The 15,691-nt window shown below is 34.6% G+C and overlaps 2 protein-coding genes and 1 non-coding gene across 3 annotated transcripts; all 3 read left to right on the plus strand.

Moving 5' to 3' along the window:
• Positions 1-2,902: 2,902 nt before the first annotated feature.
• On the plus strand, positions 2,903-4,737 carry LOC111788940 (transcription factor bHLH93). Its single transcript, XM_023669526.2, has 4 exons — positions 2,903-3,492; positions 3,859-4,029; positions 4,096-4,263; positions 4,480-4,737. Exons 1-4 carry the CDS (start codon positions 2,935-2,937, stop codon positions 4,555-4,557), a joined length of 975 nt encoding a protein of 324 aa, XP_023525294.2. The 5' UTR covers positions 2,903-2,934; the 3' UTR covers positions 4,558-4,737.
• Positions 4,738-6,825: 2,088 nt separating this feature from the next.
• LOC111789224 (uncharacterized protein At5g65660) lies at positions 6,826-7,473 on the plus strand. Its single transcript, XR_015418963.1, has 2 exons — positions 6,826-7,175; positions 7,300-7,473. It is a non-coding gene; the product is annotated as an uncharacterized protein At5g65660 (transcript).
• A 2,346-nt stretch (positions 7,474-9,819) lies between these two features.
• On the plus strand, positions 9,820-14,712 carry LOC111788715 (phosphoenolpyruvate carboxykinase (ATP)). Its single transcript, XM_023669166.2, has 13 exons — positions 9,820-9,980; positions 10,091-10,391; positions 10,477-10,658; positions 10,728-10,881; positions 10,989-11,073; positions 12,545-12,645; positions 12,738-13,036; positions 13,128-13,301; positions 13,390-13,455; positions 13,544-13,722; positions 13,805-13,974; positions 14,183-14,351; positions 14,445-14,712. The coding sequence occupies exons 2-13, from the start codon at positions 10,102-10,104 to the stop codon at positions 14,586-14,588; spliced, it is 2,013 nt and encodes a 670-aa protein (XP_023524934.1). The 5' UTR covers positions 9,820-9,980; positions 10,091-10,101; the 3' UTR covers positions 14,589-14,712.
• The last annotated feature ends 979 nt before the right edge of the window (positions 14,713-15,691 follow it).

Raw genomic sequence — 15,691 nt, forward strand, 5'->3', positions numbered from 1 at the left:
CTTAACACTAATACACGATCAGAACTAATAAATATTATTTTATTATTTTATTATTACTGTTATAGAAAGGGTTTTTTTTCGACAGCTATAAATATTATACACGACAGTGAATAAACTATTAAAATATATGTGTATAAATACATTAGGATATATTTTAATCAACTAAATAAATCAACATACTTCTATCTATAGCAATTAACTTATTAATAAATTTCGTCTAAATTTAAACTTTTTTTTTTTTTTAATTAAACCGATTATTAGTAATTGAGCAACCCAGCTAGCATACAGCATTAACATTTGAAACCAGGTATTATTTTGGCTTTTTGCTAAAATTTGAAGAACACCCTAGATTTTATGGCCCCACTTTTTATTTTTTCATTAAATTTTTTTAAAGTTGCTTCACGAAATAACTAATATTAGCTTAACAAGAAACCCAGATTAATTAATGGACAAAATACCCAACCACTTGATTTTTAATGTGAAAAATATTTACAATAATAGAACATTAATTGGTGTACAAAAATATATTTTAGGCATGGTTATCATTATTAAAATAATAATAATAATAAATAACAGAATTATTGTTTATTCTACTGTAATAAACTTCGTAAAATCGTGATTTACTATCTCTTTGATTCAACGAGATAAATAGATGAAATAACTCTTTTTCTTGAACGGGGTAAAGTCGTTTAGAGTGTGAGATTACCTAATTCCGTTCTTGAACCAAAAACTCTATTTATTTTTGAATGAACGAGGTAAAGCTATTTACCGTCTCCCTATTGTGATAGTAAAGGAAGAGTTAAATAGATGGCGATTATTCCCGAGGGGAATTTACGTATTTATTTGAAATTAAAAAAAAAGTCGAAATCATACCACCAAAAAAATAAAAAACATATTGAAATTATGTAGAAAAAAAATTAAGAAAATATTTTCACACAAGAAAAAAAAAAAATATATATATATATATATATTACATAGAGGGTCAACGATTTTGTCATGTCACACCTTGAGTAGACAACTAATCAATTTGATTCAATGTATGTAATAAAATCTTAGATTTAAAATTATATTGTATGAATTTGAAATTGTCAAATTGATAACGACGGTGCTGCTTCTTTGATTAAGACATGCAATGAAAGTAAAAAATGCATGTTCAAATTAATGTTAAAAGATCAAATGAGCCATAACGACATTGTTGGATGATGAAAGTCCCACATCAGCTAATTTAGGGAATGATCATGAGTTTATAAGTGAGGAATACTAACTCCATTGGCACGAGACCTTTTGGAGAAACACAAAGCAAAGCCTTGAGAGCTTATGTTCAAAGTGAACAATATCATACCATTGTGGAGAGTCGTATTCGTCAAACAGACATACTCATTTATTATGCGGGTTGAATACATTTGATCAGCGTAGCTATCATCTCTATTGATAAGTATTAAATTATTCGTTGTCGTTAATATTTCCGACCGATGAATGACATATAAGAAATATTTAAAATATTTTTTTTAGTTATTTAACGAATTAGAAACCGGTTAAATATATATATATATATATATTTTGTCTCTCTAATTTTATTAAACCTCGTCACTCATCCATGACCCATCTTTTTTATTAATATTTTTTAATTTAGTAACTATTTAATTGGCAGATAAAATTAAAAAATAATTGATATTTAAGATGATAATTAATGAGGTTTAGAAAATTAAATTGGGGTGGCACTAAGAACAAAATGGTAAGAGAAGAGTATGAACGAACAAAAAAACGGCCCACCAACTCTATTTGAAAAATGGGCGTGGCAGCAAACAATTATTTGGACCTATCTGGATGCCATACGGCCCCATCCCCTTCTTTCAATAGCTTTTGCACTTACCAACATTTTAATCTTAAAACAAATGAAAAATTAACAAATATATATATAATAATGTTTCTTTTGGCTCGTTATGTATCTTTGTTAGTCTCACGGTTTTAAAATCTATCTGTTAGGGTGTGATGTTCGACATTGGTTGGGGAGGAGAACAAAACACCATTTATAAGGGTGTGGAAACCTTCTCTTAGTAGACGCGTTTGAAAACCTTGAGGAGAAGCTCGAAAGAGAAAGCCCAAAGAGGACAATATCTGCTAGTGGTGGATCTGGGTCGTTACAAATGGTATTAGAGCCAGACACCAGACGATGTGTAAGCCTTCTTGTTGTTCCCCAAAGGGGGGTAGACACGAGGCGATGTGCCAGTAAGAACACTGAGCCCCAAAGGGGGGTGGATTTGGAGGGGGTCCCACATCGATTGGAGAAAAGGAACGAGTGTCAGCGAGGACGTTAGGCTCCGAAGGGGGTGGATTGTGATGTCCCACATCGGTTGGGGAGGAGAACAAACCGTCATTTATAAGGGTGTGGAAACCTTCCCCTAGTAGACGCGTTTTAAAATCTTGAGGGGAAGTCCGAAACAGAAAGCTCACAAAAAAAATGTTTCTTTCCTCTCTAAAACGGACGTGGGATCTCACAATAATTAATTATTAAAATATTGGAAAAGAAGGGAAAATGTAATGTTTTGAATTAAAATTAAAATAAAAACAATTTAAAAATTTATTGATGAAATTAAAACCATATGGGAAGGGCAAAATAGTAATTTGACGTTTTTGTCTTCATTGTTTAGGGCATACAAAATACAGAGAACCCTGTCTGACATGGTCTTCGTTTCCGATCTCTCAATTCATTTGGTCAACAAAATTTCTCCAATTTAAATAAAAAAATATTAACTTCTCTTCCTTCCATTTGATTGCAGAGATTTCGGTGAAAAAGACATCAATATTATTAACCCACAAACACTAATCAAGATTTAAACAACTAATTAATTAATTAATTAATTAATTTCATACTCCTCTGGCTCTCTATATATTCTCCAACATCACCATTCATTTTATTCAGAGAAAAAAAAAATGGAGTTGAATGAACACTGTTTGTTAGATGAACTTCAAGCTTTGAGAAGAGAAATTAATTGGGAATTAGCAATGCCCACTGAAATTAACGAGCTAATCTCCACTGCTAATGGCTGGAATTTTGATTGCTCTGATTCTTTCCCCTTTTCTTTACCTATTGACCACCAGGATTTTGGCTATCTTCTCGGCGGCGAAGACGACTATTCTTTTTCCGGCGGCCAGTTCACGGCGGCTCCGAGTACCGGCGATTCGATGTCGTACACTACGTTCGAGACTACGCCGGCGGGTTTCGGTAGGTGTCCGGTTGTGGAAGAGGAGGATGAGATTCCGAATCTTGAAGTTCTGGGTAGTTGTAAAATGGAGCCGGCTTATTCCCCTGAAATTGCTCCGGTTTTCAACGCCGGTGGCACGTGCGATTTTGGCCAAAAGATCGTTGGTTCGGCGAGTAAGAAGCTTCAGGGGAAGCCGTCGAAGAATCTCATGGCGGAGAGACGGCGGAGGAAGCGGCTTAATGATCGCCTCTCCATGCTCCGATCCATCGTCCCCAAAATCAGCAAGGTATTTTAAATAATTTTGTTTAACTATGACTATTAATTAATTAAAAAAAAAAAAAAAAAAAAGAATTCAAGCAAGGATCCTTAAGTCAGTCTCAAACACGTCCGTCCCGTAAAGACATCGTCCATGCTTTTCGAGGCGCTGCGTGTGACACAGCATGGGAGAAGGGGTCGGAATTGCACACTTTTGTGTTCAGAGCATTGAGCTACAATTTATATTATATCAGTCGTGAAACCCATATTCAGTCGTGAATTATAATTCACCGTATATATCATATTATATAAATTTATTCCTAAATTACTTTATTTTCCATATTTTTGTAATTTATGGGTGGTTTTAGCAAATATTCTCATGTTATTTCATAATTAGATGGATAGGACTGCGATTCTTGCGGATTCAATCGATTACGTAAAAGAACTGCTCGAGAAAATCAACCATTTGCAGAGAGAGATTGAAATGACGAATCCGAGTAAATCGGAGTCTATGGGGATTTTGAGAGCTGAGAAGCCGAGTGAATATTTGGTCAGAAATTCACCTAAGGTAATTAACGGTAGATTAAGGCTTTGATTAGGGTTTTAATTATTGATTTGTGTTTGATTAATGCAGTTTAATGTGGAAAGGAGGGAAGGTGACACTCGGATTGAGATTTGCTGTGCGGCTAAGCCTGGCTTGTTGTTATCTACAGTGCACACTCTTGAAGCTTTAGGACTTGATATTCAGCAATGTGTCATTAGCTGCTTCAATGACTTCGCAATTCAAGCCTCCTGTTCCGAGGCACGTCTAAATCAAATTCCGTTAACTAATTGAGCTATGTTTAAGTTCGTCTTTTTAAAATTTAACCCAAAAAAATAGGGTTTTTCTTTAGCTCGAGCGTAAACGAAACATCGTTTTTTACCATAAACTATAGCTCGTAGATTGGTATCGGTGTTCGTAAGTGAAAACGTTTATTTGAATTCTAAAGCTAACTAGTTTTCGTGTTCGATGAAACAGGGAACGGAGCGGAGACCGGTTGAGGAAGTAAAACAAGCATTATTTGAAAATGCTGGATATGGAGGAAGATGTCTGTAGAACCATCCGATTTGGAAACTAGGAAGAGTTAATTTAATTGGTCTTTTTTTTTTTTTTTCAATAATAAATGTGTATTTAATTTAATAGTCTTTAAACCAGCAAATGATTGTCATATCATAAAATAAAAAGAAAAAAAAACAAACAAACAAATAAATAAAAATGATATGATTATTATTATTATTTGGGTGGTTTTGATCATGACAAGTGGAGTGATGAACGGCTGAGATTAGTACAAAATCTTATGATGTTTCGTTTCTTATTGAAAGCGATGGGTGAAGAGTGTTGTTTGGGGGAATCCTCGGAATCAACGAGATTCATTATTCAGGTTTCAGGCATGTTTTTGAATGGCCAGCTGTGGTCTGTGGTCTGTGCTTGCTCAGATTTCAGATGGCGATGTCGTTTTTTTTGGAGATTTAAATCATTGGAATACGAAGGAAATAGTTAGTTAATGATAAATTAAATGTGAAATTTGATCAAATTGGAACCCTAAATTTGTTTGATTTCAATGAAAATGAATAATTTGGATATAATTAGGTTTGAACGTTTAATAATATCGACCCTCTCGTGTGAGAGAGAGCCTGTGTCATAGAAGATGGTACGGATCGACGTAGACTTCTCGATGCTGCCTCGAGTATGCATTGACCTTTTTATCGGTTTCAACTGTCAACTATTTATGAAAAATCGACAGATAAGTCACCCTTATTGCCACTCGACATAATCGTACATGAGATTTTCACCTCATACGGCTCCTCGTTCAATTCTTTTGAAGTCATTGGATCCTTTTCCTCGTTTGAGAATCTCCTTCTCTCTTCCATTCCGTCCTGAAGAATGACCGGGACCATTTCAGTCATGTTTTCATTTATTTGGAATATGAGCTCTTCTACGTCATTTTTATTTACTTATTTTTCCCACTTATTATTATTTTTATTCCCTTCGATCATTCCTTAAGTCTCGTAGATTTGATCGTGTAGGATCGGGTTAGAAAGGGGAATGAAGTATTTTTTATAAGTACGTGAAAACTTCTAGCTGGCAAATTAATTTTAAAACTGTGAGACTAACGATAATATATAACGAGCTAAAACGAATAATATCTACTACCGGTGAGCATGAGCTGTTACAGTCTAAATAGAATACATGAAGTTCACAGCTTGGCAGCATTGTGGTGGGCGGTGTCGGGCTGCACTGAAGGGGCGGCACAACTGATAGTTGCAGTCGGAGGCAAGCTTATAGTCGAACCCTACCATGAGTCCAAAGTAAAGAATTAATTAGAGTCTGCAATTTTAATTTTAAACCCACATTTACTTCATTAAATATTTAGTCCTTTATATAGTTTTTGAAATAATTTGAAAAAAAAAATACCCTTAGTATAAAATTAATTTAAATATCGATTTTATATAATAAGCTAGAGTATTTAAAATTTATTGTGAAAGTTTTGAACATTCATGCCTGAAGTGGGCCGATTTCCAAGTCCTGCGGTCCCGGATATGGGCCATAAGCCCAGTAAGCATATTCAGGCCCATGAGACCAAGGTTGCGACGCCTTGGACTATTTATTTATTTATATTTTTTTTAAGATTAATTTAAATTTAGTCTCTTATAATATAACCATTTTAAAATTTTATTTTTCACTTTTAAAACTATTAAATTTAATTGATTGATAAATTTGTGAAAATTTAAAAGATAATTATTATAGAATTTTAAATAGATTTAAAGTTTATGCGAAAGTACTAAACCCATAATCCAAAAATTGCGGTGCTGTTATGACGTGTCGTGTGTAATCCAACACGACGAAAATAGCATGCCACGTCATTATACATTCTTCCAATCATAAGACGTGGATTATTTTATATTATTTTATTTATTTATTTGCATGGTTTGATATATGAAAAATGACCTGTAAATCAAGGAGAAAAAATAAATAAAGGATAATGTTTTTCTAATGATATTAAAAACGCTCTCTTTAAATAGAATTGTCTCATTAGAAAATAAAATTTTAATTATAAAATTACTATAAAAACTTATTTAATAAAAATAAATAATCATAAATGCATAATATTTTTATGAAGGACTCGATCCCTATAAATTAATAATAATAATATTTTTCTTTCCTTTATTTAAAAAAAAAAAACTAAATTAATAAAGCTTTCTTTTCAACTGGAGCATCATCATTAGTAGCAAGAATTTTGTCTCAAATATTAATTATAAATTAAACTTTAGAATAATTAACGTCACTTTTTTTTTTTTTTTTAATTTACACGTATGCCTTTTCTTGTTTTAATATATATTTTTTAAAAACATGTTTTTATTTTTAGAATTTAATTAAATAAATATTTTCGTCCATAAATTTAATTGTCGCCGCTCCTCATCAACAAATTCTGCACAGAAAACTGGAGAGCTTAAAAAATGGAGTATGATTACGGCGAAGCACAGGATCCTGTCCCTCTGAGCCTTCCGGTTGGTTTGGTTCTTTTGTTCACATTTTTGCTCTGCATGTGTTGTTTTTATTATTGTTGCCTTCACTGGGAAAAGCTCCGATCACTTCTCGGCCACCGCTATCCTCCCTTTCCGCCGGTAAACACCACCTTCTCGCCGCCCGACAAAATTTCCCCGCTCCATAAGGTGCGTTTTGTTCCTTCTATTTCAAAAAAAATTATTTATGTAATTTAATGATTTATGGCGAAATTGAAAAAAATCACTTATAAATCTGAGAATTGTTTGATTTTCTTTATATTTTGGGTATTAGAAGACATGGAAGGAGAATCCGGCGCAGAGCTTGTCGGTTTTGATGCCCGGCGATGAGGTTCCGAGGTTTATAGCAATGGCATGTCCGCCGTGTGCGGCGGCGTTGGTGGAGGTTGAAGAACAGAAACCTTAACGGTGTATTCCGGATTCTTCTGGAGCTCTGTGTTTAAGTTAGTGCCGTTTTTGTAATATATTTATTTATATTAATTCTCTTTTTTAAAACAAATATAAATAATATTAAAATTTATATATCTCTTTATATTTTTAAAACATGGTTGTAAAAGTAAAAATAATTTTAAGGTATTTTTGAAGTTTTTTATTTTTATTTTTGGAAAGTTTATCCTATTTTCTAGATAAAATATAAAATATAAAAATTACGTGTAAATATAAATTAATAAATATGAAGCGTGGGACCGTAGGAAACGAGAAGTGGAACTAATGGGCCGTGGGCCCATTAAAGAATCCAGCCCAACGTGGAGCCGCGTGGGAATGACGTGGGAGGGGAAAGTGGAAGTTGAACGGAATACGGTGAATGAAGTCCGAAGTCGCACGCGTGGGCAAATTTGTTGGGAGTGTACGTGTACTTCACACGTGCCGTTTCTTGTGCATGCTTTTGGAGCAGTTGTCTTCATAATCAGTGTCCCCTCACACCACACCATTTTTTTTTAATAATAATATATTTTTGTATGTAAATATTGAATTAATTTATATTTAGATAATAATATATTTTTGTATGTAAATATTGATAATTAAAATAAAATATTTTAAAATGAAAAGAGACAAAAAAAAAAAAAAAAAAAAAAATATATATATATATATATATATATATATATATATATATATATATATATAATATTTAGAGAATATATCTTAATATTCTTTCCTTTATATATATTTTTAATATTCAATTAATTTATATTTTCATTATGATTAGTTATTATTGAGAACACACTTTCGATTTCAATTCTATTTTTATTTCTCATTATTAACACATTTAAATAATATTTAAACGTCAAAGAGATATATTGTAACGACCCAGATCCACCGAATATTGTTCTTTTTGGGTTTTCCCTTTCGAACTTCCCCTTAAGGCTATATCGGCAGATACTTATTTTATTACGAGATATCGGCAGATACTTATTTTATTACGAGATGTGAAATGATAAATTTAAAATGAATTGTTTATCGTAATAAGTCAACGGGCTTCTTGGGCTAGATTTGATTAATATGGGCATTTTCTGCTCTCGTGGGCTATTGATTTAATAACCATTCTAATTCCAAAATCTTAATTGGGCGTGAAATACTGAGTGACGGGCTATATTTTTCTATGCTTGTGAGGGAGGTTAAAATTTGATGATTTCGATACGTATGATCAGCAATCAACATCCAAAAGAAGTTTCGCTCCCGGCCAATGTATGCTTGGTCAACGTCGGGGTCACATCATCAATCTTTTTGGATGATGATGACCTAAACAATCATTCCCATTAACCGCGTGAATAAATATTTTTTTTAGAAATATATTTTAAAAAATTTAAATATGGAAGACATCTTCACGAGGGTCGTCACATGAGAGGGAACACGAGTGCACGATCGAAGAGGATGAGAAAGCAAAATGGGAATTTAAATCAAAATCGTCTTTTTCATAGACTCAACTTTTTCTTTGGGGGCTTTAGAAAATTAATTAAATGTAAGAAAAAAAACAAGGGATGAAAGGGAAATTATATAAGAAATATTAATATTAATAATTTCCTTTAAACCAAACACAATAATTATTATTATTAAAAAAAAAAAAAAAAAGAGTTGGTGAATCAATGATTTAATTTAATAGCAGCACTGAAACGCAGCCAATGTGTGACTTTCCAGTTTCCATTGAGAGCCAACCAGCTATGAATTGACCATTTTGACCCTTCATTTTCGAATTTTAATGGTATTTGATAAATATGGATATATCCACATCCGACGTGGCGCTATATTTCCGCCACCTGGATATTAATTCTCCAGCTCTCTTTTATTGACTTTCAAAAATAAAATATATTTATTCGAGGACCGTGATCGACAGTTTTACACCGTCAGATGTAATCTAAAGATTATAATTATTAAAAAAATATAAATTTTATAACTTTAATTTCCAAAATTGCCCATTTTATTGTGATTTATACGAATAATAAATTACTTTATTAAGACAGCCTTGTAGAGTGGAGGCTGAGGCTTTGAGGTGGCAGTCACATCTTTCTTTCACATAAATATACGAGCCTAGTTTCAAACTTAGCCTATTGCTTCTTAAGAAAAAAAGGAAAAAAATAAATATTAATATTCTTATATTTAATATTTAATTTCTTTTGTACTCTAAATATTTTAATGATAATGATCTGTGCCAGAAATTAAATTTTTTATTATGTTAAAAAAAAATGTAATATCCGTTTGTAAATTAAATTTAAATAAATAAATAAGGAATTTTAGTTAACCACGGTTCATGGTTGGATTAAACCACGGGTTAAGTATCGTGGTTCAGCGGCGACTCTTGGAATAGTTTGGTCCCGTCTCTGACTCCCATAGAGATTGTTTATTTTTCCCTCTCTTCGAAGCCTGAAATTAACTTATAAATACGGTTTTGTAGCCATTTTCTCATTCATCGATCTTTCGGATTTCAAGCCTCTCCCGTTTTCCGGCGATAAATCTCCGGTAAGGACTCTGTTTCTTTCTTTCTAGGTTTTTGTTTTTTCTTTACGATTAGGGATTTTTAGGTGTGATTGATGAATTCAATCGTTGATTCAGTGTGATTTGAGTTACAGAGGATACGAAAATGGCGAATGACGGGAAAGATAACGGCGAATTTAGTTTCGTGAGCGGCGGAGAAGCGGAGACAGGGCGGAGAGGATTACCGAAGATTCATACGGAGAGAACCACGGCGGAAACAGAGAGAGATATATGTCATGACGACAGTACGACGCCGATGAGAGCTAGAACGCTGGAGCATCTTCACTCTCTGCAGAAGAAACGATCGACGCCGACCACTCCATTGACGGACGCTCACGGCGTCTTTTCACCTGTATCGGAGGCGGAGCGGCAAAAGCAGCAACTCAAGTCGATCAGGTAAGTAGTTATCACGGCGGGGAAACCGTGAGTTGTGGCGGTGAAATGAGATTGACGTGACGGTTGTGCGATTTGTTTGTGGCAGTGCCTCGCTGGCGTCGCTGACGAGGGAAACTGGGCCGAAGATTGTGAGAGGCGATCCAGAGAAAAAGGCCGAGGCCCATAAAGGAACAGTACTGGACCATCACCATTTTGGCGAGCCCATTTTGAATTTGAGTGATAGCGCTCTCAAGTTCACTCACATCCTTTACAACCTCTCCCCCGCCGGTAACATATCTAAGCCGTCCATTTTTTCAGATGAACACGAACGGTTCTGATTTAGTTTAAATTAAACAGAGCTTTACGAGCAAGCAATCAAGGTCGAGAAAGGTTCGTTCATAACGGCCACCGGCGCGTTGGCCACACTTTCTGGAGCCAAAACGGGACGGTCGCCGAGAGATAAACGCGTCGTTAAAGATGAGACCACCGAGGACGAGCTTTGGTGGGGAAAGTAAGTGATAATTATTCCCTCTAATTAATCCGAATTAAAATTAAAAAAAATGATTAATGAAACGCCGTCGTTTCGACATTAATGAATTTTTTTATTTTGTGTTGTAGGGGGTCGCCTAATATTGAGATGGATGAACATACTTTCTTAATCAATAGAGAGAGAGCCGTCGATTACTTGAACTCCCTGGATAAGGTAAAATATTTTATAATTTTAAATCCTATTAATTATTTTAAATTTTTATTTGTTTAAAAAATTAAAAATAATATACATTTGGATGCTGTTGGAAGTCCCACCTCGTTTAATTTAGGGAATGATCATGGGTTTATAAGTGAGGAATACTAAGTTCATTAGTACGAGACATTTTGAGGAGGCCCAAAGCAAATTCATGAGAGCACCTCAAAGCAAATTAATGAGAGCTTATGCTCAAAGTGGACAATATTATACCATTGTGGAGAGTCGTGTTAGATACCATTGTGGAGAGTCGTGTTCGTCTAACACATGTTATGAAATGAAAATAAAATAATAAATAATATGGATTTAAAATTTATTTTAATTAGACACCTTGTTTGACAAAAAAGAAAGTTATATTAATTTTATATTATTTATTATTTAACAAAAAGTCATAAATAATTAATTATTTAAGAGAAATTAGTTCAGTTGACCTTTTAGGACAGCGTGTGATTACGTGGAAGTGTTTTGTGGAGAAGTGCGGTGCCCAATTTTGTAATTTAATGAGGTGGCAGTGACGATTAAAGTCCACTATGGATATTTTATCGTATTAATTAATATAAAATAACACGGAAACTGGTAACGTGTTTGGTCCATTATTTCAGTGTCTTGTTGACGTAATTATCCATTCCTTAATTTTCGGAGATCTTAATATATTTTCTTTTTGGAACCATTACAAGGAACAGACAAAATATATTTCTGGTCTTATACCCTCACCATATATTTAGGTTAAACTAATAAAAATATCTATAATTTTTTAATATTTTTTTTTACAAAATACTTACGTTAATGCGTATTTTTAAAAAACATAGCATTTAAGTGTATTTTTGAAATAAAATAGTTTTTTTTTTTTTATTGATTTAGCCTATTATGTGTACTCTGTTAGATGAACACGACTCTACTCCGTACAATGGTATGGTATTGTCCACTTTGAGTATAACTCTCGTGGTTTTGTTTTGGGCTTCTTAAAAAGCTTATGAATAGAGTATTTATTGATTATAAACCCATGATCATTTACTAAATTAGTTGATGTGGACTTTCATCCAACAATCATCTTGCATACGAGTAGTTTGTCTTCTAGTCAATTTTATCTTTCCTTGTCAGGATTCTGTTGAAATTTTCGTTCAGGAGTTACGAAATTTTCTTAAAAGAGAAAAAATGGAAAATAAAAAGATGATCAATCCGACCAATCTGGACAGGTTCAATTAGTTTGAACAATTGGTTCAATTTCATGAAGTTGAAGTTAAAAATTGAATATTAATCAAATTAATTGAAGTTTTCAAGAAGTTCAATATAGTTTCAACTGCATTGTAGTTGTTAGGTGGGAATTCCGACCTTTAAGATATAGAGAATCGTCATTGATCTATGTTCGAGTTACATTTACATCATAGTTATTTACTTCTGTTAATAATAACTTGTTTGACTCTTTTTCCAGGTATTTGTGAATGATCAGTTTCTAAACTGGGACCCCGAACACCGAATCAAAGTCCGAATCGTCTCAGCCCGAGCTTATCATTCCTTGTTCATGCACAACATGTAAGTAATCATCATCATCATGTCATGTAACAACAATTGGAAATACATTCAACTTTGTAGTAACTCCCAAACTCATACTTGTTTGATGGCAGGTGCATTCGACCGACTGCCGAAGAGCTCGAGGACTTCGGTACTCCAGATTTCACGATATACAACGCCGGGCAGTTTCCTTGTAATCGTTATACTCACTACATGACTTCTTCCACCAGTATAGACATGAATCTTGCTAGAAAGGAAATGGTTATTCTTGGTACTCAATATGCTGGGGAGATGAAGAAAGGCCTCTTTAGTTTAATGCATTATCTCATGCCCAAGCGCCAGATCCTCTCCCTTCACTCTGGCTGCAACATGGGCAAAAATGGAGATGTGGCCCTTTTCTTTGGACTGTCGGGTACGTGTTATTATGACTTCATTGAATTTGAGTTCTCGAAAGCCATGGACAAGCCTTGAGGATCGCTCGTTATTTGATTACGTGTTAACAGGTACTGGAAAGACCACGCTGTCTACAGATCATAATAGGTACTTAATTGGGGATGACGAGCATTGCTGGAGTGATAACGGTGTCTCGAACATTGAAGGCGGTTGCTATGCCAAATGCATTGACTTGTCGAGGGAAAAGGAGCCCGATATTTGGAATGCTATCAAGTTCGGGACTGGTAATCTCCGAACTTAATGTTTGTTAGCTACCTGATTATGTTGATGGTGCTTATTCCTGTTGTGCTCGTTCTTGTTTTTTTGCTGTAGTTCTTGAGAATGTGGTGTTTGATGAGCACACTCGAGAAGTCGATTACTCTGAGAAATCCGTTACAGGTATTCGTTAGACGTGTCGAGATGAATAAATCACCGATGTACCACTTATGCAGACTGACTTATTATCTTTCGGTTCTTGTCGATTCAGAGAACACTCGTGCTGCTTATCCCATCGAATACATACCGAATGCTAAAATCCCATGTGTTGGTCCTCATCCAAAGAATGTGATTCTTCTTGCCTGTGATGCATTTGGGGTTCTCCCACCAGTGAGCAAGCTGAGCTTGGCTCAGACCATGTACCATTTTATCAGTGGCTACACTGCTTTGGTATTTATCTATTACTCACTCATTCAATCCATAATACTAATAGATGTAATCCTATTGAGCTGAAATCTTGTTGCGAAATCAGGTGGCTGGAACTGAGGATGGCGTGAAAGAGCCAACGGCGACATTCTCAGCTTGTTTTGGAGCAGCGTTCATAATGCTGCACCCGTCTAGGTATGCAGCGATGCTAGCTGAGAAGATGAAGAAACACGGTGCCACGGGATGGCTCGTAAACACCGGTTGGTCCGGAGGAAGGTACGAAATGACATATCTGTTGAGGATTTAAGAAATGATCATGAGTTTATAAGTAAGGAATACATCTCTATTGGTATGAGGTCTTCTGGGGAAGCCCAAAGCAAACTCATAAGAGCTTCAATATCATACCATTGTGGAGAGTCGTGATTCTTAACAATATTGACAGCCGAAACGTCTTGGCCATGAACTAAATTTGATATTCTTGCAGCTATGGAAGTGGTAACCGTATCAAGTTAGCGTACACGAGGAAGATCATTGACGCGATCCACTCGGGAGCGCTTTTGGAGGCGAATTACACCAAGACTGAAGTGTTCGGCCTTGAGATTCCTGATGCTATCGAGGGAGTTCCTGCAGAAATCCTGGATCCAGTAAACACGGTTAGTCGAAAACGAATTCATCGGTCAGCTTCATTTTCGATTTCAGTCTACCATGCTTAACTTCATTCTTGTTTTTGATTGTTTGAACAACAGTGGTCGAACAAAGACGGCCACAAGGAGACACTGCTGAAGCTGGGTGGTCTGTTCAAGAAGAATTATGAAGGGATCCATGCTTACCAGGTGCAGAGGGATAGTAAATTAGCTGAGGAGATTCTTGCAGCTGGGCCAACTTTGTAATGGAAAGCCAAGAATTTGGGTGGAGTTTAGAGTTCTTGTTACTGCTTTACTTTTCCTGTGATTTGGCTGATGATATCAGAAATTATGCATCAGTTTCCATGACCTGTAATGTCTGTGTGTGTTTTTTTTTTTTAAAAAATAAGAGGAGAGGGATGAGGGGTATGAGGGGTATGAGGTGTATGAGGTGTATAGGCTTTTAAATTATGTTTCTATAGCAGAATTTGCTGATGCAATGTAATAATTAGTTTATTGTTAATTGATTTTATACACCAATTATACTTCTAATAATTTTAAGTATTGTTTGATACCCATTAATCCTATTTATTTCATGCTTGTAATCTACTTTTCATTAATGTAGATTAAAATATCAATGCACATTTTGAAAATTAAAAAAAAAAAAACCTAGTAATAATAAAATTTTGAATCAAACCCGAATTATTATCATATTGATGTATTCATTTTATAAGAATTAATTTATATACGCAATATATTGATGAAATTTCTCGAGAAAAAAGGAAGAATTGAGGTTCGTACATATCTGAAAGGCATATTAATGAAATTTCATAAGAAATAGGAAGAATTAAGGTAATTAAGGTTTGTACCTATCTAAAATGGCATATTCGTAATAATTCCAAATAAAATCTCTACATCATTAAAATCCTCTACATCATTAAAATCCTGAACCATTCTTCGAATTTACAATATGTAGTAACCCAAGTCAGAAATTATCATTGTCTGTTAGGGTTCCAACTGATGTGAGATCTCACAATTCACCATCTTCTGGGCTCAACATCCTCTTTGGCACTCGTTCTCCTCTCCAATAGATGTGGAATCTCACACAATAAGTGGATCCGGGCTCAACATTCTCATTGGCACTCGTTCTCCTCTCCAATAGATGTAGAATCTCACACAATAAGTGGAATTCTCCTCTCCGATAGATGTGGAGTGGATCCAGTATGTTATACCCAAATTGATAAAATACATCGAGCTGGTATAAACATACCGTGGATGGTCTATGTTTTGGTCGAATTATTGGCCAACACTGAAAGTATTCACTAGTATTAAGCAGCTGCATTCATAAAAAAACAATACGCCCCCACGTT

The sequence above is a fragment of the Cucurbita pepo genome, chromosome 2, assembly GCF_057944985.1.
Source record: "Cucurbita pepo subsp. pepo isolate OVF chromosome 2, ASM5794498v1, whole genome shotgun sequence".
Classification (NCBI taxonomy): domain Eukaryota; kingdom Viridiplantae; phylum Streptophyta; class Magnoliopsida; order Cucurbitales; family Cucurbitaceae; genus Cucurbita; species Cucurbita pepo.